This window comes from Lutra lutra, chromosome 13 (genome assembly GCF_902655055.1).
Source record: "Lutra lutra chromosome 13, mLutLut1.2, whole genome shotgun sequence".
Lineage (NCBI taxonomy): Eukaryota > Metazoa > Chordata > Mammalia > Carnivora > Mustelidae > Lutra > Lutra lutra.
This window is the reverse complement of record NC_062290.1, coordinates 76,310,308-76,333,478: the sequence shown is the minus strand read 5'-3', so window position 1 is coordinate 76,333,478 and position 23,171 is coordinate 76,310,308. Positions and strand designations below refer to the sequence as shown.

General features: G+C 54.1%; 1 protein-coding gene across 4 annotated transcripts in view; it reads left to right on the top strand.

Annotated features, from left to right (window-relative positions):
• The window catches only part of WHRN (whirlin), an 89,720-nt gene that overhangs the window by 58,533 nt on the left and 8,016 nt on the right, over positions 1 to 23,171 (top strand). Inside the window, exons 4-9 of one of the 4 annotated variants that reach the window (XM_047699459.1) lie at positions 7,955 to 8,157; positions 9,198 to 9,234; positions 10,375 to 10,587; positions 11,370 to 11,579; positions 14,089 to 14,121; positions 15,112 to 15,282. In XM_047699459.1, coding sequence (XP_047555415.1) covers positions 7,955 to 8,157; positions 9,198 to 9,234; positions 10,375 to 10,587; positions 11,370 to 11,579; positions 14,089 to 14,121; positions 15,112 to 15,282 — 867 coding nt within the window. The remainder of the gene's footprint in view (positions 1 to 7,954; positions 8,158 to 9,197; positions 9,235 to 10,374; positions 10,588 to 11,369; positions 11,580 to 14,088; positions 14,122 to 15,111; positions 15,283 to 23,171) is intronic. The other 3 variants (XM_047699460.1, XM_047699461.1, XM_047699462.1) reach the window with 3 other exon arrangements.

The window sequence follows — 23,171 nt, the reverse complement described above, 5'->3', positions numbered from 1 at the left end:
CTCTCTGTCAAGTTCATTTTGAGTGTTTCAAGTTCTCATCACCTACGTGTTACATGCTTCTTGTTCCGTTTATTTTGAAGTATCTCCTCTCTTCTGTTGCTATAAACAGGGCTTCCCCTGCCAGCACATGTTGTGTGTGAAGGCTGTGGGCTTGAACTTGGCAACTCTGATTCCTGCAGCTCTGTGGAGCGGCCCGAAGCAGGTGATAGGGCTGGGTCCTGAGAGGCCTCAGGCCTGTGACATCTCAAGTCCTTACCCCATGTTCTGTCTTCTGGAATGAGTAAGTGTGCACCATTTCCCACAGTGTAATTCCAGACAAAACCAAGTTGCGATTTTTGTTTTTACCTCTTTGCCTTCCATTTGATTGGGGAAAAAAAAAAAAATGGACCTTCTTTGCTGCCACAGTGCACAGGGCTGGCTGCAAGCGCCCAGCTCCCTACATGCCTGGTCTTGTCAAACTCAACCTTTACAGAAATGGGAAATGTCTCCTGCCTGTCGGAAGAAACCGGAAATGGCAAGAGACTAGCCTGCTTGTGTGTACGTTTGCTCATCGTTCACTGAACTGTTCACTCATTTGTTCACTGAGGCTGTCAGGCATTTGTCAGGTGCCTCTCACATGCCATGCAAGGCGGATGCAGCTCACTGGCCTGGATCTCCGTCTCCGTGCTTACAGCTCGGCACGATCTCAAGCCCTGGTAAGAGCTGTGGGGCCTGCCGCCTGGTGCTCTGGGTGAGGACCAGATAGACCTGCCTTGGGAGGGATAGGTCAAAGAAGGCTTCCTGGAAGAAGTGTCAATTGAGCAGAGATCTGAAGGTCAAATAAGAGTTTTTCAGGTAGGGAATGGAGGGGAAAAAAATCTTTTGGGCAGAGAAACAGCATATGCAAAGGCCCTGAGGTGGCCAGAGGCTCCATCTGTTCATAGAACTGAGAGATAACAAGTGTGGATGGATCAGAAAATGCTGGGGGAGAGAAGTGTGAGATGGATTAATGAGCTAAGACCCCTCTCAGGCTAGGTAAAAGATCTTAAAACTCAGGAGTTTTAAGGAAGGTATGAGAAGATCAGATTTGCAGTTTCAGCTCATCCCTTTGTGGGCTCCTAGGTGGTTTATTCAGTGAATCGTCTGCCTTCGGCTCAGGTCACGATCCCATGGTCCCGGGATAGAGTCCTACATCCATCTCCGCTCAGCGGGGAGTCTGCTTCTTCCTCTCCCTCTGCCCCTCCTCTCTGCTCATCTTGCTTTCTCTCTCAAATAAATAAAATCTTGAAAAAATAAAATTTAAATTGCTCCCTTTGCTACATAGAGAGGTATATTAGTTAGGGTTTCTCCAGAGAAACAGAACCAATAGGAGAGAGAGAGAGGTAGGCAGGGAGATAGGTAGGTAGGTAGGTAGATAGAGATGAAATTTATTATAGGAGTTGACCCATGTGATTCTGGGGACAGAGAAGTCCTACCACCTGGGACCTGCAAGCTGGAGACCCAGGAAAGCTGGTGGTGTCTTTCAACCCAAGTCCAAAGGCTTGACCCGGGGGAGCAGATTGTGTGAGTCCAAGTCTGAAGACTGAAAAATCAGGGGCTGGTGATGTAAATCTTAGTCTGAGTCCTAAGACCTGAGAACCAGCAGCTCTGCCTTCCAGAGGCAGGAGAAGATAGCCATCTCCGCTTCCGCAGAGAGTGGATTCTGCCTTTCTCTGCCTTCTTGGTCTCTTCAGGCCCTCAGTGCAGTGGCCACTGTTGCCCACATGGCTGAGGGCAACCTTCATTACTCAGTCAACCAATCCAGATACACTAATGTCTTCCTGAACACCCTCACAGACACGCCCGGAAAGAATGGTTTCCCAGCTATGTGGGCATCTGTGAGCCCAGGCAAGCTAACACATAAAATGACCCATCAGAGGAGAGTGTTGAAGAGGACGCTGATGGTGGGAGCAGGGAGGCGGGTTGGCAGCCATGACAGTCATCCAGGTGAGGGTCCTTGGTGGCCAGGACCTGGGTGCAGGCATGGAGACAGAGAGGAGTGAATGGATTAGAGACTGTTCTGGAGGGGAGGATGATGGGCCTATTAGGTTTGGAGGTTTGGGGACTGAGCGCTGGGGTGAGAGCCCTGGAGAAGGTCAGCACGAGCATGGAGAGCTGTCCCGTTCAATATGGCAGCCACCACACTCACGTGCCAATGGAAACGAAGTTAGTGCGAGTAGGGAAATGCATTTTTATTTTTTGTAAATTCTAAATTCAGGTAATTTAATTTAAATGATGGCTACTACGTCAGACAGTCCAGATAGAGACTATCTGCATTATCGCAGGAAGTTCTTTTGGGCAGCACTGGTTGCAAGTGCCTTTAAGTATCTGAGTGGAAGTGTGGAGCAGACACCTATAAGTCTGGGGCTCAGAATAGCAGCTGGGCTGGGTTCAAATCCTGCTGTGCAGCTTGCTTGCTGGGCGTCCTTGGGCAAGTGACTTCACCTCTCCAGTCTTGCTACCCTCATCTAAAAAATAGGATATTCCATTCCATGCCTCGTGCTGGGGGTCCTGCCCTTACGAGAGCGCTAAACCAGAGGCTGGTGTGAAGAGCTCACCACCCCCCCCCGGCCCAGCCTGTGGCCCCAGCTTGCTTCAAGAGTCTTCTTACCATTTATGTTGATCCTTTTTTTTTTCTTTTTTTCTTTTTCGTTTTGTTTTGTTTTGTTTTTAATGTGGACAAGGTTTACTGACTTCTGAACTGTTGGAAAAAAACTAATGTTGTCTCATTAAAACTGCATTGCTCACTTGTACCAAAAAAACCGCACCAAAGCCTATTCAAGTTTCATATCTGACATGGAAGACTATTAAAGATTCATAATTGCAATAAAATCCTTTAGTAGAATTTGAATTTTCATTGTGGTAATGCTACCATGGGGGAGGGGTCCTCGTTTGAAGCTACAAAAGCCATTTCAATAAAGGCTGGGGAAGGCAGTGAAGAAGGCCCCTAAAGTGCTTTCATGGACTGGGGGGGTTGTATCTTGCCCCCGTGACTGGCACTGGGATGCATGTCCCAAGGGGTTGGACCCCTGTCTCCCAGCTCAGTACAGATTGAATTGTTGGCAGGGCTCTCTACTGACTGCCTCTTGGAAGGGAACTCAGCTACTCCCATCCTACCATGAGTTCTTTTGGCTCATTTGTTTTCGGTTCCCTCCACCAGGCAGGAATAGAGCACCTACTGTGTGCATGGCACAAAGCATGGGGCTGAGAGATGGGAGCCAGAAGGGTAGGCTGGTTTTTTCTTAAAGGAGCTGTGCCTGGCTTGAGCAGGGGCTCTGCCGGCTGGGAGAATGAAGGCTAAATCCCAGCTCTGCTCACTTCACTTCCTGGCCTCCGTCTTCTCATCTGTAAAATGGGGTAATAGTAGGTACCTCGTGGAGGTGGTAAAAATGTGACCCATTTGAAGCTGAAGGCAGGGCCTGAGTAGGAGGCAGGTGAAAAGATAGGGTATGGTTTTGAGGGTCTCAGAGGAGGGGATCACTTCAGCCATGTTAGCATGGCTTCTCAAAAATGCAGCTAACATTTATTGAGCACTTACTGGATGCTATAGATACTGTTTCACCTGCTTTATACCTGTCCATTCAGTAAATGTTCACTGGGCATCTACTATGTGCCAGATGCTGTTTTAGGTGCTGGGGCTACAATAGCGAGTTAATAGTAAGTTATTCAGTCCTGAAACCCACAAGGGTAGGCACTGATGCTATCCCCACTTCCCAGGGAAGGTAACAGAGGCACAGAGAGGGTGGGGCAGTTAACCAGGGTCACACAGCTGGGGTCAGACCCTCTGAGTGTCCCAGATCTGAACCTGTCACTTGATGGGCTGCGGATGACAGAGGGGTCTTTCCTCTCCGTTAAAATAAAGAGCGTTCCTGTGGTCCGCTCCCAGCTCCTCCATCACGGTGATAAATAGGACACCCATGGTGACAAATAAAGTAAAGCCACCTTTATTTATTTATCCTTCCGTGTCCTCCCCATCGGCATCCTGTTTGCAAGCGGAGCAATACTGGAGACTCGCTCACACTGCATCTGTCTCTCCTTTCTCCAGGGGATCGTGCCCTGCTGAGCTCAGGGTGGCTCAGAGGCTGGGCTTTGACGTGGTCTCGCTCTGTTGCCCTAAACACATCCCTGTGCAGTCTGGGCCTCAGTCTCCCCATCTCTAGGAGACTTTGGGGGACCCTGGCGGTCATAGTATCTTTGCCTTCCTACTCATTGCCTTGTCTATGCACGTTGTCTAACTCCAGGCTAGCTGCAGGGAAAGGAACAAACACGTTGAATTCTTCGTCTTGAGGGGAAAGAGCTCAGTCGAGGCCTGTAAACATTGCCACCTCCAACTTCACATTGCCCAGGCCCAGGGAAAGGGGCAGGTCGGGGGGTGGGGGAGGATGGGTGTCTCCCTTCCCTTCACCATTTACTGAATGTCTCCCTCGAGCCAGGACATGGTGGGATAAAGGTGAGAGCTGCATGAAGAATGTGCAAACAGCTGGGCTCAAGCTCTGGCTCTGTTTTTCCCATCCTGTGTGACCTCAAGCAAATCACTTGACATCTCGGAACCTGTCCCCTCCATTGGGAAGGGAAGCGAGTGAAAAGCTGTCAGAAGCCTCTCTTGTGCTGGTGGTCCCATGGGATTCTTGTGGTCTCCCAGGCCTTGCTGGTAGTAGCATGGAGCCTGTTTTACAGATGAACACCAAGACTCGGAGTGTGCTCAAGAGCAGAGCAGGGCCACACTGCCCCTACTTCCCGGTTGCCTGCCTGGCTGCAGAACCAAAGGCTTCTTTCTGATGCACCGTAGGGATGGGACTCCTCACCCCGCAGGCCACACGGGGCTCTGATCAGCGGGGAGACACTGGGTTTGTTTGTTGGGGCTTGTGGACTCTGAATGGCGGTGAGTGTGCAGACCCCCATTCCGGTGAGCAGAGGGGAGAACCGGACTCGGAGAGCCGGGAGCGTCTCAGACCAACTCCAATGCTATGCGCGGCTGCGTGGGGGCCCAAAGCCAACCCTGTCTAGAACCTGGGTTTTAAAACAGATGCTGGGAGAAGGAGAAAGGAGAAGATTAGAAGGAGATTGAGAAGATGGGCTCACGTACCCCCGTTCAGAGCGGGTTTCCCAAGCATGACTTCTGTTTCAGGCCCGCTCCCCAGGTGGGCTGCACACGAACCCCACGTTGCCTCCCACAAATCCAGCAGAGATGTACTTATTCAGCAGGCGTGAAGGGAAACTGAGGAGCCCAGCAGCCTTGTGGCTTTGGGGCTGTTAGCGCTGAGCACAGGGCCCGAGCAGGAGGTGTGCCTAATTCACAAGCTTGCGGACATGCCTGCAGCAGGCTCCCGGCCCGGGACCGTAATGGGAGTTTGGAAACCACTGTGCCCCGCACCAAAAAAAAAAAAAAAAAAACAACCATTGCCCCTCACAGTTACTGACACCGCCCCACCCCAGGTTGTCAGATTTAGCAAATCCAAATACAGGTGTCCTTTTAAGTTCCAGGTAAACAACGGGATACTCCGTTTAGTGTACCTCCGTGTGGGGCGGTGTGGGGCGGTGTTTGAACGTTCCCCGCCCAGCCTCTTCGGAGGGCCAGGTAGATGCTGGTGGAATTGAGCTGTCCCTCCCCCAGCTTCCCCACCTCCTACCCCCCAGGGCCTGGAGGGAGAGGCTCACGCCCCAGAGGGTGCCCTGACATATCGGGTCTCTCAGATGCTGGTTCCTTTCATTAAACTGCTGGGATGGAAATAAAGTGTGTGGGGAAGGTTAAAATTGATTCCCTTCGCTTAGCAAAAGCCAAAGCTCTTGGGAGAGATGCGGAGGAAGCAGAGCCCCTGAGCAGACAGGGTGGGGTGGGGCAGGGGTGGGGTGGGTTGCAGGCTGGCTACAGCCGGAGCTGTGGGGACTGTGGGGTCACAGAGTGGGCTCGGGCCCGGCAGAGCGCAGAAGCCGCTGGCACACGGGAGGCCGTGTCCTGATGGGGGTGCAGGGGGCCTGGCAGGAGGTGCCCTCCACCCTCAGCACAGAAGAGATCCCGGCTCAGGAATCTCGGTGTGAGGAGGAGGAGGAGACCCAGGTTGGGGGGCCACGGGGCTGTGGAGGGTGAAGACTGGGTGAGACCTCCTAGAGGGTTACCAGGGGAATAAAGGCAGAGTTGATGATGGGGCAAGTTTTCAGATCTGGGTGCCGTGGACAGGACTAGGAGCCATGGCAGGATAGTGGCTTTTGGACATGCTGGGTCTGAAGTGATGCCATGTGTCCCCAGGCAGAGCTCCTAACAACAGCTCAGTAGCAGGAAGCAGGAGGGCTGTGGGGCCGTGCTGACCTGGGTCTGTCTCCTAGCTGTCCTCTTCACTGGCTCTGTGACCGCACACTATTCACTTAACCTCTCTGAGCCTCCGTTTTCTCTCTGGCAGAGTGGAGAGCAAAGATACCTCCTTTGCAGGATGTTGAGGCTATCAAATAAGGAAAAAATACATGTAAAGGGACAAACCAGGTACTCGGCACACATTCAGTGTCCAGGAATAGTGGCTTGAAACTTGGGGCCCCAGGCTGGTGTCATGTTTTGGTCCCCACTGGGCTGCGGCAGAGATGCTCCTGGTGCAAGGAACAGGGGTCTGACTTCTCATTCATGCAATGGATTTTTGTGGAGTTCCCACTGTGTGCCGGGCCCTGGGACACAGTGTGGGAAAACCCAATCACAGCATAAATCTAAGCCCCCTCTCAAGCGCGGGCAGCATGAGAGCAGAATCAGGGCTGTCGTGCCCAGCATGGCATCCCAGCCCGGAGCGGGCACCTGCTAGGTGTGCGGTAAATGTTGCATGGGCGAGGGGAGACTCGAAGTCTGAGTTTGCTTTCTTTACTGGAAATTCTCCCACCTGCCGGCGAGACCCTAAAGGAAAGAAGAGCAATTGGGGACCAGGGTTCTGATTCTCCATCTCATCCACACATCTTCATTCATATGCTCTTTCTTCCAAATACCCCTGTGGCTCACCTTTTCCGAATTCTGCTTTGGAAAAAATGCCGGGAAAACCCTCTGGGGGTTGCTCCCGAGCCATTGGCAGGCTGGGAAGCTGGGGAGAAGGAAAAGCAGGCAGGGACGACTGGCATTATGAGGCTACCCTTCAAGGCCACAGTGGGGAGAAGCCCTGGGCAGCCCCTTCCCTGCCGCGAGCTCAGTGCCCCCTCCTGGAAGAGCAAGGACGAGAAGCAGACCCTCCTCCGAGTGGAACCATGCTGGCAGTCTGTCGGATGCCCCGTCTCACTCTGAGGCATCCTCCCTTCCAGCCTCGTGTAATTCTGTCACAGTTTTATTTAGGCTACTTTTTTCCTTTTATTTTTTCATCCTTTCACTTTAAAAAAAAAAAAAGTGTTTTTACATTACAATAAAACAATTAAAACATTTACAATAAAACTGCCTGAAAATTGCAAGAATCCAGGTGATATGTTATTGCTTTATTGGGAGACCAGTTTTCTCACTTACTGCTTCTTTCCTTGAGCCAATGAAAATATTGTTTGTATTTTAAGGAAATGTGTGCATGCTTGCGGTAAAAATCTCAATCCTGTAGAAGCATAAAAGGGCCATCATGGAAGCACACCTTCCCATCTCCCCCCTTGCCCTCAGCCACCCCCAACAAGTTGCTCCCAGATGGCTGTTGCTATCTAGATAAGGGGACCCTTGGGGAATCTTGTTGTAGATTGTAGACCCACCTCTCTAAACCACTGCTAGGCTGAGGGGAGGTGGCCCTTTTTAGTAACAGGAGCATGGGCTCAGGCTCAGGACTGGAAGGTTGGCTCTGCCATTGACTTGCTGTGTGACCCGCAGGCATCCGCATAACCTCTCTGAGCCTCAGTGACCTTCTCAGCAGGCTGGGATCAGGGCTCTAAAGCCCTGGGCATGAGTCGGTGTTTTGCATGCCACCCAGGTGACTGTGTCGTTTGGTGGTCTCTGCAGGTTGGGGACCAGATTCTGGAGGTGAACGGGCGGAGCTTTCTCAACATCCTGCACGACGAGGCGGTCAGGCTGCTCAAGTCTTCGCAGCACCTCATCCTGACGGTGAAGGACGTCGGGAGGCTGCCCCACGCCCGCACCACGGTGGACGAGACCAAGTGGATTGCTAGTTCCCGGATTGGGGACACCAGCACGAACTTGGCAGGGTCTGGCTGCACCCCTCACTCTGGGCCCCAGGACCGCAGGGCCGTCTCTGAAAGCCAGTGATGCCCCCTCCCGTCCCCTCACCACTCCTGGATCTGTAACGATTCTGAGAGCCTGCGGTCCCCATCCCAAGGTCCCTTGCAATTGTGGGCATGACCTCGGACACATCCCTTCTCCTCTCCAGGCCTGTTCCCCATGGGAATCTGAGCTGCACCATTACCTTCTCTAGTTCTTTATCTCACGCAAATCAGTTAACTCAATCTTGGGCCCTTAGGTCCTTTGTCTGAAAGTGGGGCTCCTCACCCAGGCCCCCATCCAACTCTGGGGATGAGGACCCTGTGAGTTCCCTGAGGAAAAGGGTCTTGGGAGTCATGAAGTGGCTACAGCTGCTGACGGCTGCAGTGGTGCTGAGAGCGTCATGCGTCCCCTTTGGATTTCCAGCAGGCGTCTCAGCCTGGTTGGTGGCCTCCCGGGCCAGATCCACCCAGAGCATCCCTCTCCCTTCCTTGCCTCCCGCTCTCCCCTCTCACCAGCGCGGTATCATAAATGTTTTAGTTAACTTCCAGCATTTAAAAAGGCATCAAGTTTCCCATGGAAAGAAAAGAAAAACAAAAAACAAACCTGGATTTCTGGCTGCTGCTTTAAAATAAGGAATTCTGGTGGCTTAAACGCATGTTTTTTCAAGAAATTGGGCTGGAGCTGAGCTGCACCTGCCAGTTGCCGCCCTGCGTCTCCAGTTTGTCCCGGTCTTCCCCCTCCCTAGGGTTGGCCAGACCCCGAGGCTGTGGGTTATTGTCTCCTGTCCCGGTGTTACCTGCCTGGGCCTGTAGGGTTGGAAGCAAGTGCGTGAGTGGAGAAGTGCTGTCCACAGGCTCCACTGGGAGGCCAGAAGCCACTCAGCTGTCCAGGTGGTCACGTCCCCTTGAGCTGCCCCAGTGGGGTGAGGCCAGGGCTCTCTCCTGTTCCAGATCAGCCTCTCCCTTGCTCGCGTCTGTCCGAATTGCTCAGTCACACCGCTGAACACATTCATCTTTCTCCATAGATTTCCTGGGGATCTTCCCACGGAAGGGACAAACAAGGTAGGGCGGTCCCCATCCATGGCTATCTTTGGCTTCATACATCCCCGTGGGGGCAGTGAGGGGGTTGCAGAACCGCTCGTGTGCATGACCTCATTTTGTTTGGGCAGTCCACTGACTGTCCATCCGTCCTTCATTCCGCACACATCTGTGGGCACCACCCCTGGCCCTGGGGATGATGGCACTGAACAGAACCGATCAGATCCCTGCCCCCGTGGAGATTATGCCTAGTGAAGGAGACCCACAGAAAAACAAACCTGCCCACCTATCTAATCACAGAAGATGTTTGGTGCCACCAGGCCAGGCTGGATGGTCTCAGAGAGAGCAACCGATGGGACATCCGATTTAGGCGGGGTGAGAGGCAGAGGGGAGGGTGGAGGCTCTCTGACTTGGTGACATGATGCTTGGGCTGGGCACTGAGTGTTAAAAAGAATCAACCACATTGGAGTCCGGTGCAGGGTGGGAAGGGATGGTCTAGTCGGAGGGCATAGCCTGTGCAAGAGCCCTGCGGCGGCAAGGAGAGCATGGGGGGTGGGGGGGGCAGTGAGTGAGCAGGAACTGGGAACAGAGTGACAATAGGTGGGATCACTGGGTCACACGGGGCTTTGTGGGCTGCCTAAGAGATTTGACTTCTGACCTAAAACAGTGGGAGACTATGGGGGAGATGTCTGTTTTTACCAGATCATCTCAGCAACTCCGCGTAAGTGATGGGAGACACAGAGGGGACACCAATGGCATCTTAGCCACAGCCCAGATGATGCCAGAGGCAGTGGAGGGGAGAGGGAGGAGGGTGTGTGGATCTGTGCTCTGTCTCAGAAGTAAAGTTGCCATTACTCCCAATTTACCAAGGGAGGCTCTGAAAGCTAGAGAAAAAATCGGAAACCATAATAAGACCGCTCAACTCTGAACAGTTACGGAAGCTGAGGAGAGGACACGTGAAAGCGCTGTGGAGGGCGTGAAGCCCTTTGCGATCACACGAGGCCGCACAGTCTGAAAACGGACCCGGGCCCTCCTGCGGATGCACGGCGCAGACCAAGGCCACAGAGGGGACTCCCACCCCCGCACTGTGGTCACTGGCATGGCCCCGCCACGTGACCCCAGAGCCCTTCGGAATTCCCGGCCACCTGTCTTCCTGTCTTTCAGCTGGGATTCTACAAGGGGCCAGCCGGCTCCCAGGTGACCCTGAGCAGCCTGGGGAACCAGACACGCCTGCTGCTGGAGGAGCAGGCCCGGCACTTGCTGAACGAGCAAGAACGAGCCACCATGGCCTACTATCTGGATGAGTACCGCGGCGGCAGCGTCTCCGTGGAGGCCCTGGTCATGGCCCTATTTGAGCTGCTCAACACCCACGCCAAGGTGACCCGAGCCCCTCCAAGGGCAAGGCGGCGGTTCCCGAGGGCTCTGCCTCCTCCCTGTGTCCCCCACTCCTTTCCTGCGCACCCGCAGAGTCAGGCGGAAGTGGCCCTGGGCGGAGACCAGTGACCGAGGTGCCCCCGTCCCAGGGAAGGCAGTCCCCAGACTCTGGGGGAAATCGTCTATTGAAGTCCCCTGTGATGTGGGCCCTAGCAACGTGGCTGTGGATGCTGAGCATACATCTAGAATCGTCTGGATTGCTCTTCAAAGCGATGCCCGGGCCTTGCCCCAGGCCAGTGAACGCCACACATCTGTGGGTGGGAGCCTGCCACAAGCCCCCGGTGCTGGCCGCTTTGAGAGCCAGGCTGGAGGAGGTCTGGGGTCCAGAAGCTGCACAAAGGAAGAAGGGATTAAACCTCTTGGGAGCAGTGGCGTGTGGGAAGGTTTAATAGAGGAAACGGGATTTGCGGAGAAGGAGGGAAGGCCATTCTAGGTGGAAGGACAGCCACGGGCTTCCTGGAGTGTTCGGGGAGCTGCAGTCGTGTGTACTGGCTGAGATGCCAGCGAGGACGGTGAGAGGGAAGCAGGTGTCAGATGAGGCTGGCCCAGCTTCCCGGCTGTGGTGGTGCTTGGACTTCCCCTTGGAAGCCACGTGGGGAGCCACGGGGGGTTAAGGAGGGAGAGGCCAGAGGTCAAGTTGGCATGCAGGTGATTTGGCGTAGCAGGGGATGGGTCCCTCCACTGGTGGACCTCCGGCTGAGTACCCTCTTTGTCCCCCTCCCCAGTTCTCGCTCCTGTCTGAGGTGAGAGGCACCATCTCGCCGCAAGACCTGGACCGCTTCGACCACCTGGTGCTGAGGCGGGAGATCGAGTCCATGAAGGCCCGGCAGCCCCCAGGCCCTGGGCCCGGGGACACCTACTCCACGGTCTCCTACAGCGACACGGGCTCATCCACAGGCAGCCATGGCACCTCCACCACCGTCAGCTCGGCCAGGGTGAGCTGCCCCTGCCCCGTCCCTGGCTTTTCGGCCAGCGGGGCTGGGGCGTCAAGGTCCAGCCTTTGCCATGAGACGGATCTAGGCGTGAATCTCAGTACCACCCCTTACCAGCTCTGTCCCTTGCCTTTCTGAGCTTCAGTTTCTTCCGTTGGGAAAACCTTATTGTTGTCGAATGCCTGATGCGTGCCCAGCAAGGCGCTAGGAGACAGCTAGTGAACAAGGCAGATGTAGCCCTGCCTCTTGGGCTCCCGGTCTGCGGGGGGTGGGCTCAGGGAGAAAGGTGAAAAACACAGGTAATGAGACAAAGAGAAAAAACAGTAATAATCCATGGGAGGACCCCACCAGAAGCCGTGGCTGTGCCCTTATGGGGGTTGTCATTATGGGATCTTCCCCGAGACACCCCCTCTTGTCTTTACAGCCCCCCCGACTTTCTCCCAGACTCCCCAGCCTCCCCAGAAAAGCATGTGGTCCCTCCTGGGTTCTGCCCCCCAGGATGCTCAGAGGTAAATTAATCCCAGGAGACCTTCTCTAGGAAGGAGCAAAGGAAATGCCTTGCAGCTTGGTTGGGGAACCAGTTATCCCCGTCCGTGTGGCAGGAAGAGCCGGGGTGGAGGTGAGGAGAGTGGGTCTGTCTCACGCCCTCTGCTCCCGTCTTTAGATCGCTCATCATCACCACTCTCCGGGGGAAAGGGCAGGGCAGAGCCGTATTTCTCAAGCCCTGCTGCTCCCAGATGCTGAACTGGGACACCTTACAGGGGGAATCTCAATAGACTTGGGGCAGATGCACTTAGTTGTCCAGCTGGAGCAGCAGAGCTCCGGGGACACGGTGGTGTCTGAGGATGCCGGCCAGGGGTTAGTGGGCACCAGTGAGCTTGTGGCCAGCAGAAAACAGCCCTGGGGCAGCGTCCTTGCCTTTGCAGACAGCTTGTGTTTCTTCTTAGCTCTGGGGAGATGAGTTTCTGGGGAACTTCTATGTCTCTGTCTTCCACCTCTACTGTTCTGAGTCCCCTTCCTCTGCAGGAGTCCTTGTCCCTTCCCGGGGGGCCCAGGCAGCTGCCAGGCATTCCTCTAGGGCTCTGGCTGCAGTGGAGACCACGTCATGCTTCCGGGGACAGGCAGGTCACCTCTGGGGCAGGCCAGAGGGTGCTCCCCACCTGGGGCTGTGTGTTTGGCTCTGTGGCAGCACGCAGGCGATGAGCTGACTTCAGGCTGCAGAGACCTGGCCCGAGGGGCCGTTTCTCTCAGGGTCCGGCTCCACTGAGACTGGCCTTGGACATGCCCACATGGGTCTTCAGGAGCCATAAGCCACTGCTCTGAAACCTGGGGGACAGCAGGCTGTAATTCTGGAATGGTCTCTCTAGAATCGAGGATGAGAGATCTAGTAGGGGGATGGGGTGTGTTCTAGTTTGAGAGGGAGGAGATTTAGGTCTAACCCCCGGCTTCTCTGAGCCTCAGTTTCCCCATGAGTAGAATGGCCCAAGGTCTTTGCCCAAGGCTCTGATGGCAGTCAAGGTAACTATTATGTCCAGCTCAGTGCTGGCCTGCCATGACCTTGCCCAGCCCAGGGGTCTCCCCCAAACCTAAGAAGAGTTGGCCCCCACCGGTCTCAGCCCCACACTTTACTGCCCAGTGCCTCAGTTTCCCCACTTGCCCTGGGGCAGCGATGCTGCTATGCCTAGCCTTAGGATGCCCAGGGAGGATTAAACGAGGAGTGACCTCCCTGTTGGCACCAGCATCCCAGAAATACTGTCGAGACCCTGAGGACAGGTGGAGCCTCAACTCTTCCTGACTTCCCCCAACCTGGCTGGAGAAAATCACCTTGAGGATTTGCACCCAGGGCCTTGCAGACACTTGGAGGCTTCTGGAAAGCACAGGGTTGAGCCTCTGCTCCCCCGCTTCACTCTTATCCTGCCTCCAGCACCCTCACGTGCACAGTGTGGGGCCCATCCCTCCGACTCAGACCTTCGCTGCTGGCACAAGGCTTGGGGCTCTCCACAATGCAAGTTTCCTCTGATCCAGGTTTTTGAACAAGGTCCTCTTTCAGGCTCTGCCTGCCATTAGCAGGTGTGACCTTGGACATGTCACTTCTCTTCCCCGGGCCTCCGTTTTTCCACCTACCAAATGGGAGTGACAGTCCCAGCCTCACCTGCTGGCAAGTCCCAGGGTTGCCTCACAGTGCACAGCCGTCTTCTGACAGCCCTTCTCAAGGACAGGTGTCATTTCTGTAGAACCGCGGCGACCCCTGGTTTCCTTCGAGGAGACAGTTACCAAGAAGGAGTGCTGGTTGCGGCAACGGGACCTTTATTCTTCATCCCTCCTTTACTCTCGCCCCAAGTATCTGGAGGAAACAGAAAAGGGATCTTAGAGAACCGTGTTCATTTTTGCCTTTCTCTGTGTGTGTGCATGTGTGCATGCTGGGCAGAGGGGTGGCTGCTGAACCCGCCCCATCCCTAATATTTATTTGATGTATTTTTCTTTTTGCCTTTTGCCCACCCTTCCTCCCCAGGAGCGGCTGCTGTGGCTTATAGACCTGATGGAGGTACCGTCCTTCCTGCCGGGCGGGGCCGTGGGAGTCCCTTAGCCGGGGTGGAGGTAGGGGGCCGTGGCCCTTCCTGCCACCCCCTTATGTCTGCACCCGGCCCTGGTGGGAACTGGGATTCTTCTCAGTGCTCACTGTCCCTCCTGTTGGCCGGTCCATCAGGTTTCCCCAGGCTTTGGGGTGAGGAGGCCCTCTGCTTAAACCCCAGCCCTGCTACTTCCTTGCTGTGTGACCTCAGAAAGGGATTTTACCTTTCTGAGCTCAGTTTTAGGGTCTGTAACCTGGGGATGATCATTTCTGTGCTGTGGAGCTGTTGAGAGACCTCTTGTGCTTTCATACGCTGTGAGCTCTGTCTGGAGTTTTCTCTTTCCCACTTCACATGGCCTGCTGTCTCCTCTGTGGGCATGAGCCCTACGCTCACATGCCACCTCTTCCCAGAAGGCTTCCATGATTCTCTGACTTCCCTATGGCTCCTCCAGCCCCCTGAGTGTCCCATTGTCCTGACTCTTGTCTCATTATATTCTAAGAATGTTTACAAGCTTGGCTGGCTACTCCGCCTGACCACAGCAGTGATTGTGTCTGGAATCGACAATGAATCCCTCATGTCCAGCCCAGGGCCTGGCCCATATAAACGACAGGGGCCTTTCTTAATAATCATCATTGTTGGCGTTTGTCAAGAGTTCTTCGTGGCACTGTGATAATGCTTTCCAACTGTATCTTCTTTGACTTTCCCAGTAACTAGGAGTGGCAGGTACCACCATGATCCCCATTGCCCAGGGAAGAACACCAAAGTCAGAGACAAAAGCGACCAGGTCCAGGTCACTCCGCTAGTGAGTGGTAGAGTCAGGATCCGGTAGTTATCTACTCGCCACCAAGTGACAGGCACTGGTCTGCAACCCCAGCACATGTCCGTGAGCTTTTGCTGCAGTGATGCTGAACCCCCAAATCTGGATGGACAATAACCCAAAGCATTTCTTTCTTGTGACCCAGATCCTGTCCCTCATGGAGCTCACCTGCTTTCCTGACTGTGTTCAAACGCCTGTCACATGGCTCTCACCTCTTCTGAGTTTGTCTTCCCTGGGAAACAGGAGGGACCAGGGACCAGGCAGGGAGCACGTCTTTCTCCTGTCTGTCTGCCCAGTGCCAGCCCAGGCTCTGGAAGTGAGTTGGGGCCCAGGAAATGTGGAGCAGAAACTGAAATGAATCTGCCTTCTCTGGCCACACAGGGTTATCTTCTCATATACCAGCCTCCTAACCTTCTACCTCCCACATGGTAGGAAAATGTCCTTGGCGCTGCCATCCGGGCGGGCAGAGCGGCAGAGGACTGGCTCCGGTGACCCAGATGCCCCAGACGGTTGCCCCAGATGGAACCAGTTTTCATTTAGCCCAAATTCTGTGGGCCACGCTTTGCAGTTAGCAATCTCGGGTTAAACGTGGCTCATTCTGCAGCCGTTTTCCCTTAAACCAGAAAAAATTGATCAAAGGGGGATCAGATGCAGTCTTCCTCCATTGACAAATAGTGTTTCTTTTCCATTTGTCTAATAGAGGGCTGGCCCTGGGAATTTTTCCTGCCTCCAGACAATGTCATTCCCCTCCCATTCGGATGTCAGCCACGAGAGCGGAGCAGAAGCAAGGCTTCCCTGCCATTAATTGGGTTCTTCGTGGGGTACAAGCCAGCCTGGGGCAGAGGGGCTTAAGTGAACGGGTTGGGGAGTCCCGCAGACTGGGGCTGGCTCTCCCAAGTGGTAGCCGTGACACCTTGGACAGGTGACTGAAGCTTTGGGAGCCTTAAGTCCTCTGGGTTGTCATGAAAACTCATGAGTGAGCTCAGGAGTGGACTTGCAGGCGTGGAGTACTTGTGAGCCCATTCTGTTGATACTCTGAAGACTGGCAAAGGGCACTGCAGAGGATTTCGGGGAAAAAGAGGTTGCAGAGGCCAAGGCCATCCTTGTACCTATGAAGCAGGTGCCGTTGAGGTCAGGGGTGGCAGCTGGGACTGCCCCGCCTTAACCTCAACCCCTTTCTACCTGGAATTGAGAGGTTCACACTCCAAGCCTCTCGTGTGCATGGAAAGGGGCTCCCTCGGCCTGCCAAGGCATGCTGGGGTAGGGGGCTGCTCTAAAACCCTGTTGTCCCTGCCCCTAGGCAGTAAGGTGAGAAGTGGGTCCTGGGTGTGGCTGTCAGCCCGGTGCTCCCTTATGGTCTCTATGCTTTTTCTCCTCATCTAAAGAGGAAAAGTCCTGGGGCGAAAGGAGGGTGGAGAAGCTCAGGCTGGTCTCGGGCTCTTCCGGCTGCAGGGACCCCTAACTGTGAAGCAGCTCTTCCCAGAAACAGGGAGAAAATCATCAGAGGACCTTCTCCCACCTCCTGTGTTGTGCCTTTGGTCCAGCCTGGTTGGGTTTAGAGAGTCCTTTGCTGGGCAAGCCCTCCCACAGTAGAGGAGCAGGAAGGAGCCCAACTACTGACTCATTCATCACCCAGCCCTGTGGCGAGCATTTGTGGAGCACCCCTCCTTGCCCCCCATCCCTGGCTCTGAGATGACAGCCCCTGCTGCCCGGGAGCTTAGCAAGTCCTGCTGGGGAGGCAGCCTCAGATCAGACCACCTACCTAACTCACACCCTGAGAAGTGGGTCGAGGACCAGGGGCCTTACCAACGCGGGCTGTCAGGGGAGGGGATGTTGGAGCTGAGATCTGAGGTCATTGGCATCAACTGGGCAATCCACCAGGCAAGGAGCTGAGGGGGCCTAATTGGCACATGCAAAGACCCTGAGCTCAAGGCTTGTGGACCCTGGAAGGAACTGTGGGAGGTCAGGAGGGCCAGAGTGCCAGGGGTGAAGGGGAGAGGGTGCCGGCTTAGCAGCAGGAAGCGCGAGGGACTCAGGCTTAACCCTGAAACTATGGAACACCACTGAGTGTCTTCAGGCAGGAAGTGACAAGATCTTGTCTGTATCTTTTTTTTTTTTAAGATTTTATTTATTTATTTGACAGACAGAGATCACAAGTAGGCAGAGAGTCAGGCAGAGAGAGAGAGAGGAGGAAGCAGGCTCCCTGCTGAGCAGAGAGCCCGATGCAGGGCTCGATCCCAGGACCCTGAGACCATGACCTGAGCCGAAGGCAGAGGCTTTAACCCACTGAGCCACCCAGGCGCCCCTTGTCTGTATCTTTTTTTTTTTATATAAACATATATTTTTATCCCCAGGGGTACAGGTCTACGAATTGCCAGGTTTACACACTTCACAGCACTCACCGTAGCACATACCCTCCCCAATATCCATAACCCCATCCCCCCTCCCAACCCCCCTCCCCCCATCAACCCTCAGTTTGTTTTGTGAGATTAAGAGTCACTTATGGTTTGTCTCCCTCCCAATCCCATCTTGTTACATTTATTCTTCTCCTACCCCCTTAACCCCCCATGTTGCATCTCCTCTCCCTCATATCAGGGAGATCATATGATAGTTGTCTTTCTCCGATTGACTTATTTCGCTAAGCATGATACCCTCTAGTTCCATCCACGTCGTCGCAAATGGCAAGATTTCATTTCTTTTGATGGCTGCATAGTATTCCATTGTGTATATATACCACATCTTCTTCATCCATTCGTCTGTTGATGGACATCTAGGTTCTTTCCATAGTTTGGCTATTGTAGACATGGCTGCTATAAACATTCGGGTGCACGTGCCCCTTCGGATCACTACGTTTGTATCTTTAGGGTAAATACCCAGCAGTGCAATTGGTGGGTCATAGGGTAGTTCTATTTTCAACATTTTGAGGAACCTCCATGCTGTTTTCCAGAGTGGTTGCACCAGCTTGCGTTCCCACCAACAGTGTAGGAGGGTTCCCCTTTCTCCGCATCCTCGCCAGCATCTGTCATTTCCTGACTTGTTAATTTTAGCCATTCTGACTGGTATGAGGTGGTATCTCATTGTGGTTTTGATTTGTATTTCCCTGATGCCGAGTGATATGGAGCACTTTTTCATGTGTCTGTTGGCCATCTGGATGTCTTCTTTGCAGAAATGTCTGTTCATGTCCTCTGCCCATTTCTTGATTGGATTATTTGTTCTTTGGGTGTTGAGTTTGCTAAGTTCTTTATAGATTTTGGACACTAGCCCTTTATCTGATATGTCATTTGCAAATATCTTCTCCCATTCTGTCAGTTGTCTTTTGGTTTTGTTCACTGTTTCCTTTGCTGTGCAAAAGCTTTTGATCTTGATAAAATCCCAATAGTTCATTTTTGCCCTTGCTTCCCTTGCCTTTGGTGATGTTCCTAGGAAGATGTTGCTGCGGCTGACGTCGAAGAGGTTGCTGCCTGTGTTCTCCTCAAGGATTTTGATGGATTCCTTTCTCACATTGAGATCCTTCATCCATTTTGAGTCTATTTTCGTGTGTGGTGTAAGGAAATGATCCAATTTCATTTTTCTGCATGTGGCTGTCCAATTTTCCCAACACCATTTATTGAAGAGGCTGTCTTTGTTCCATTGGACATTCTTTCCTGCTTTGTCGAAGATGAGTTGACCATAGAGTTGAGCGTCTATTTCTGGGCTCTCTATTCTGTTCCATTGATCTATGTGTCTGTTTTTGTGCCAGTACCATGCTGTCTTGATGATGACAGCTTTGTAATAAGACCTTGAAGTCCGGAATTGTGATGCCACCAACTTTGGCTTTCTTTTTCAATATTCCTTTGGCTATTCGAGGTCTTTTCTGGTTCCATATAAATTTTAGGATTATTTGTTCCATTTCTTTGAAAAAAATGGATGTACTTTGATAGGAATTGCATTAAATGTGTAGATTGCTTTAGGTAGCATAGACATTTTCACAATATTTATTCTTCCAATCCAGGAGCATGGAACATTTTTCCATTTCTTTGTGTCTTCCTCAATTTCTTTCATGAGTACTTTATAGTTTTCTGTGTATAGATTCTTAGTCTCTTTGGTTAGGTTTATTCCTAGGTATCTTATAGTTTTGGGTGCAATTGTAAATGGGATGGACTCCTTAATTTCTCTTTCTTCTGTCTTGTTGTTGGTGTAGAGAAATGCAACTGATTTCTGTGGATTGATTTTATATCCTGACACTTTACTGAATTCCTGTACAAGTTCTAGCAGTTTTGGAGTGGAGTCTTCTGGGTTTTCCACATATACTATCGTATCATCTGCAAAGAGTGATAGTTTGACTTCTTCTTCCCTTGTCTGTATCTTTTAAAATGCTCCCCCCGTGTGTGGAGAGAGCTCAGTGGGCACAGGTAGATGGAGTGACTTGGCGAGGCTACTGCTACAGTCTGGGTAGCTACAAGCCTGTGGTCGTGCAGACTGGCTCTGCAGCCCCTGTCCCAGGAAGCCGCTCGGGGCCAAGATTAGGGCACAGCAAGTCTGGAGTTCATTTTTCTGCTTAAGAACAGCCCATTCCCAGCTAAGAGGCCTCCGCACAAGCGCCCTGCATCCTCAGAACTATAAATTCAGCAGAGGCGTCAGTGAGCCTTGGGGCGGCTGCAGCTCGGCCTAAGCAGCAGTCCTCCCCGCCAGCCCTTTGCGGCGTGTTTGCCTCCCTGTGGGCACTTGGGAGGGTTGGAAGCTGTTTCCCGCAGTTTTCCTGCTCCTCTGGAGCCCGCAGTCTCCTGGTTATAAAACGGTGGGGGGGGTGAGGGGGGTCAGACTAAGCATTGACCCAAGACAGCGGTCTTCACCTTCCTTGTGCCACCAACACCTCCGGCAGGCTGGCAAACCGTGGCACCCCTTCTCAAAAGAACAGTCTTAAGTATTTAAAAAAAAAAAATACATCATTGGGTTACCAAAAAACCCAAATAATACAGCAGAATGCCATTTTCAAAATTCCAGAACAATTTGGAAACCATGTGCTTCCTGATGAGCACGCACCGTAACGAGGTCCGACAGTGGGTCAGCGAGGCTGTGAGTGTGAAGCCGGGGTGAGCCCAAGTGGGGTTCGGGGGCACCTGCAGCTACCCAGAAAGACCTGGGACTTCAGTCGGCAACAATGCCTCGGGCGCCGCCCATTCTGCTGGGCTGTCGCCTCTGTTTATAAGGGAGGAAATGTGTCGTGTGGATTGGAGGGTCACGGAAAGCCAGAGGCAGTGTTTTCCCTCAGCTGGGTTCTTGGGGTCACCGCATCCCTCCTGGAGCCCTGCTCTCCAGTGCCCGTCACACTCTCTGTCCACTGAATGAAGTCCTTTTCCTGAGAGCATTGGGAGGGTGATGCGTGGAGGCAGAAGGTAGCACGTTCCATCTGAACCACAGGCCTCCTGAGGACCTCTGTGGTTTGGTGGGCAAACATGATGGCAGGATAGCGGACAGCGGGTAAAAGTGCCCAGAGCCAGCCTGGAACCGGGGCAGTTCCCGTGGTCTCAGCCACGTGAGTGAGTGTGGGTTCCAGCCCTCTGTTTGGGGACCCAAGCGCTCTGCCCTTCCCTGCCAGCTGCCAGACTTCCAGCCTCACCGCATGCTTGGAGAGCTCGGGAGCAGGACCAGCTCTCCACCAGCATGGCCATTGGCCCAGGGGCTGGCTCCTTGATCCTTTTGGAACCCCAGTCCTGCCCACTTCACTCTAGGCAGCCCCACTGCCCCCCAGTCCAGGAATGCCAGGACTCTGGCTCTACCTAGCTGGTCCCCTTTCCCACCCTGACCTTCCTGGGGTGATGGCTCCTGTCCCCCAGCTCCAGCTCTTTCCTCTCTCCTGCTCTCCACCTCTCCCTCCCATCTTCCTTCTGTTCTCCTCTCTCACACCCACTCCCCTCTCAGATTTCCCTCCTCTGTCCCTCCCCCTGGCCTTGGGCAGAAATCTCCATGATGACCTTCTGGGAACTTTCCCATCTACAGAGTGGGGGGCCCCTAGCCTCGGGCCTCTGGTGCATTTAGGGGCAGAGTTGGGGGGGGGGGGCTGATGTCCTGACATCAGAGTAAAGAAGCCAGAAGAACAAAGAGCTGAATATAGCACCTTTATGTAAGAGCCTTCCGTTGTTGTAATGAGGGGAGGAAGGAGGAACCAGGGAATTGGGCTGGAGGGAGGTGGAGGGAGGGAGGGGAGGGCCTCACTCTGCTGAGGCGACAGTTGGGCCAGCAATGGCCTAGGAGCATCACCACTTCAAATCTCCAGTCCACCTGGCAGGGGTCCGCACCGGGGACTGCCCGCCATCATGTCACTTTATTTTGGCCCCACAGTTCCCTCAGACCAGACTCCTGGGGTATCCGGGCCCTGACTGGGCCACCTCAGACAAAAAGAAGGTCTTTTCCTTAAGAGGAAGGGAATTTTCTGAACCATCACTGATTTGAGGAGGAAGGAGATGAGGGGAGCAGCCGGTCCTGAGGGCGTCCTGGCTCTTGTGGCAAGCAGTCAGAATAACAGAGTCAGACCTTGAACACAGCTCTGCTTCCCACCTCATCCTTGCTGTGCAACCTTGGGCAGGTGGCCTTCCTTCTCTGAGCCTCAGTGACCTCAGCTGTAGAACGGATGAACGGCCTCGTCTAGAGAGCTAATGGAGCCATTGAGTCTAAACCTGCAGCCGGACTCCAGCCTCAGTGGGTGCCGGAATGGGGGGTGGCCCAAGCCGTCAGCAGGGTGGGGGTGGGCACGATGAGGAGGGCAGGAGGCGCAGGCCGGCTCCTGCTTGAGCTCTGACCTTGATCCTCGTCTGGAAGCCTGTTCCTCGAGCGTTTGTGCTGACGTGTCCCCGGGGTTCTTAGCCTGCTGTCTGTAGCTATTTCAGACGCACGAGGAGCATGGCTTGGGGACTCGGGGCTCCTGAGCCGTCTGGATTTGGCAGATGGAGTCTGGCAGGACCGGGCTCTGACCCGTCTGCCGTTTGCTCCACTTCGGGCCTTCCTCCCAGGGCTGGATATTTATCCCCCCGCCCCCCACCCTCACCCTCCCGACTTTCCATCCCTGCCTTCCGACTTGCTTCCAGGATGCCATTGTAGCAAGGACGGGCTGAGGCCAGGGGCCAGGGATGGCCGTACTGTTCCGTGCCAGCGAGGGTCACTGTGGGGGCCCTGTCCAATTCTGGGGTCAGGGTAGTGCTGTGTGGGCTTTGGGACCACCCCCACCTGGGTTCGAAACCCGCTGTAGAACGTCCGTGTGGTCTTGGACAGGTCACACCCCTTTCTGAGCTTAAATGTAAAATCTGTGAGGATCCCAGGGGCTGCCTCTCACAGAGACTCAAAGGAGAGCGCGTCAAGTAAAACGCCCCGCAGAGGGCCTGGTATGTCGCCCTCCCCAGTTTGTGGTTCGTCCTCTGCTCTCTGAGAGAAAGCCCCACCCGCTCTGCCGTCTGTGCAAGAGAACTGCTTGTGTTGTCAGGGGTCTGGATCCTTCCTCTCTCCCTCCCGGGCGCCCAGTTACCACTGCCGGCCACATCAGTGGTCCTGAGCGGAAGTGTGTGGCACCTGCTGTGCGCATGGCCCTGTGAGGGGTGTTGGGGACACAGCAACCTGCATACATACCATTTATTCCCCATGAGTCAAGGCTGCCAGATAAATGCTTGTTGACTGAATGAGTGCCCAAAGCTCCGAATGTACCAGAACAGGACAGAATCCCAGGTCTTTGGTGCTGCCGTGGACTGTCACCCGAGTCCCCCGGGTGCCTGCAGCTTGAATCCAGGGACAGGTGGCAGTGGCTACACTGAGTGTGGCCGAGGCCCCTCCTGCCTGAGCACCTGGCAGGTGTTACTGCCTCAGCCCCGGGAGAGAGGGACTGCCGTGACCCCATTCTGCAGGTGGGGAAGTCAGCACCGAGCAGATCCGTGGTTTGCCTTCTGTCCCTTGGCTGTGAGTGGCAGAGCTGGGTGTGATCTCAGCGAAGCCAGGAGTGGTGCCACTTAGTGGGCGGGAGGGCATCACGCCCCCTCCCAAGGATCCCCTACGGTGTTTGACTGCCTGACGCCTCCGCAGCATCTTCCCGGGAGCCAGTGTGTGGACGACGGGGCCGGAGACAGTCGGAATGCTGAGGTTTGCATGGAAGCTTCAGCTTTGGTGGTAAAATGAGGCAGGCCTCCCAGCCTGGGACCCAGAGGCCTGGGTATGAAAGGCTCCGAGCCGGGAGGGCCAAAT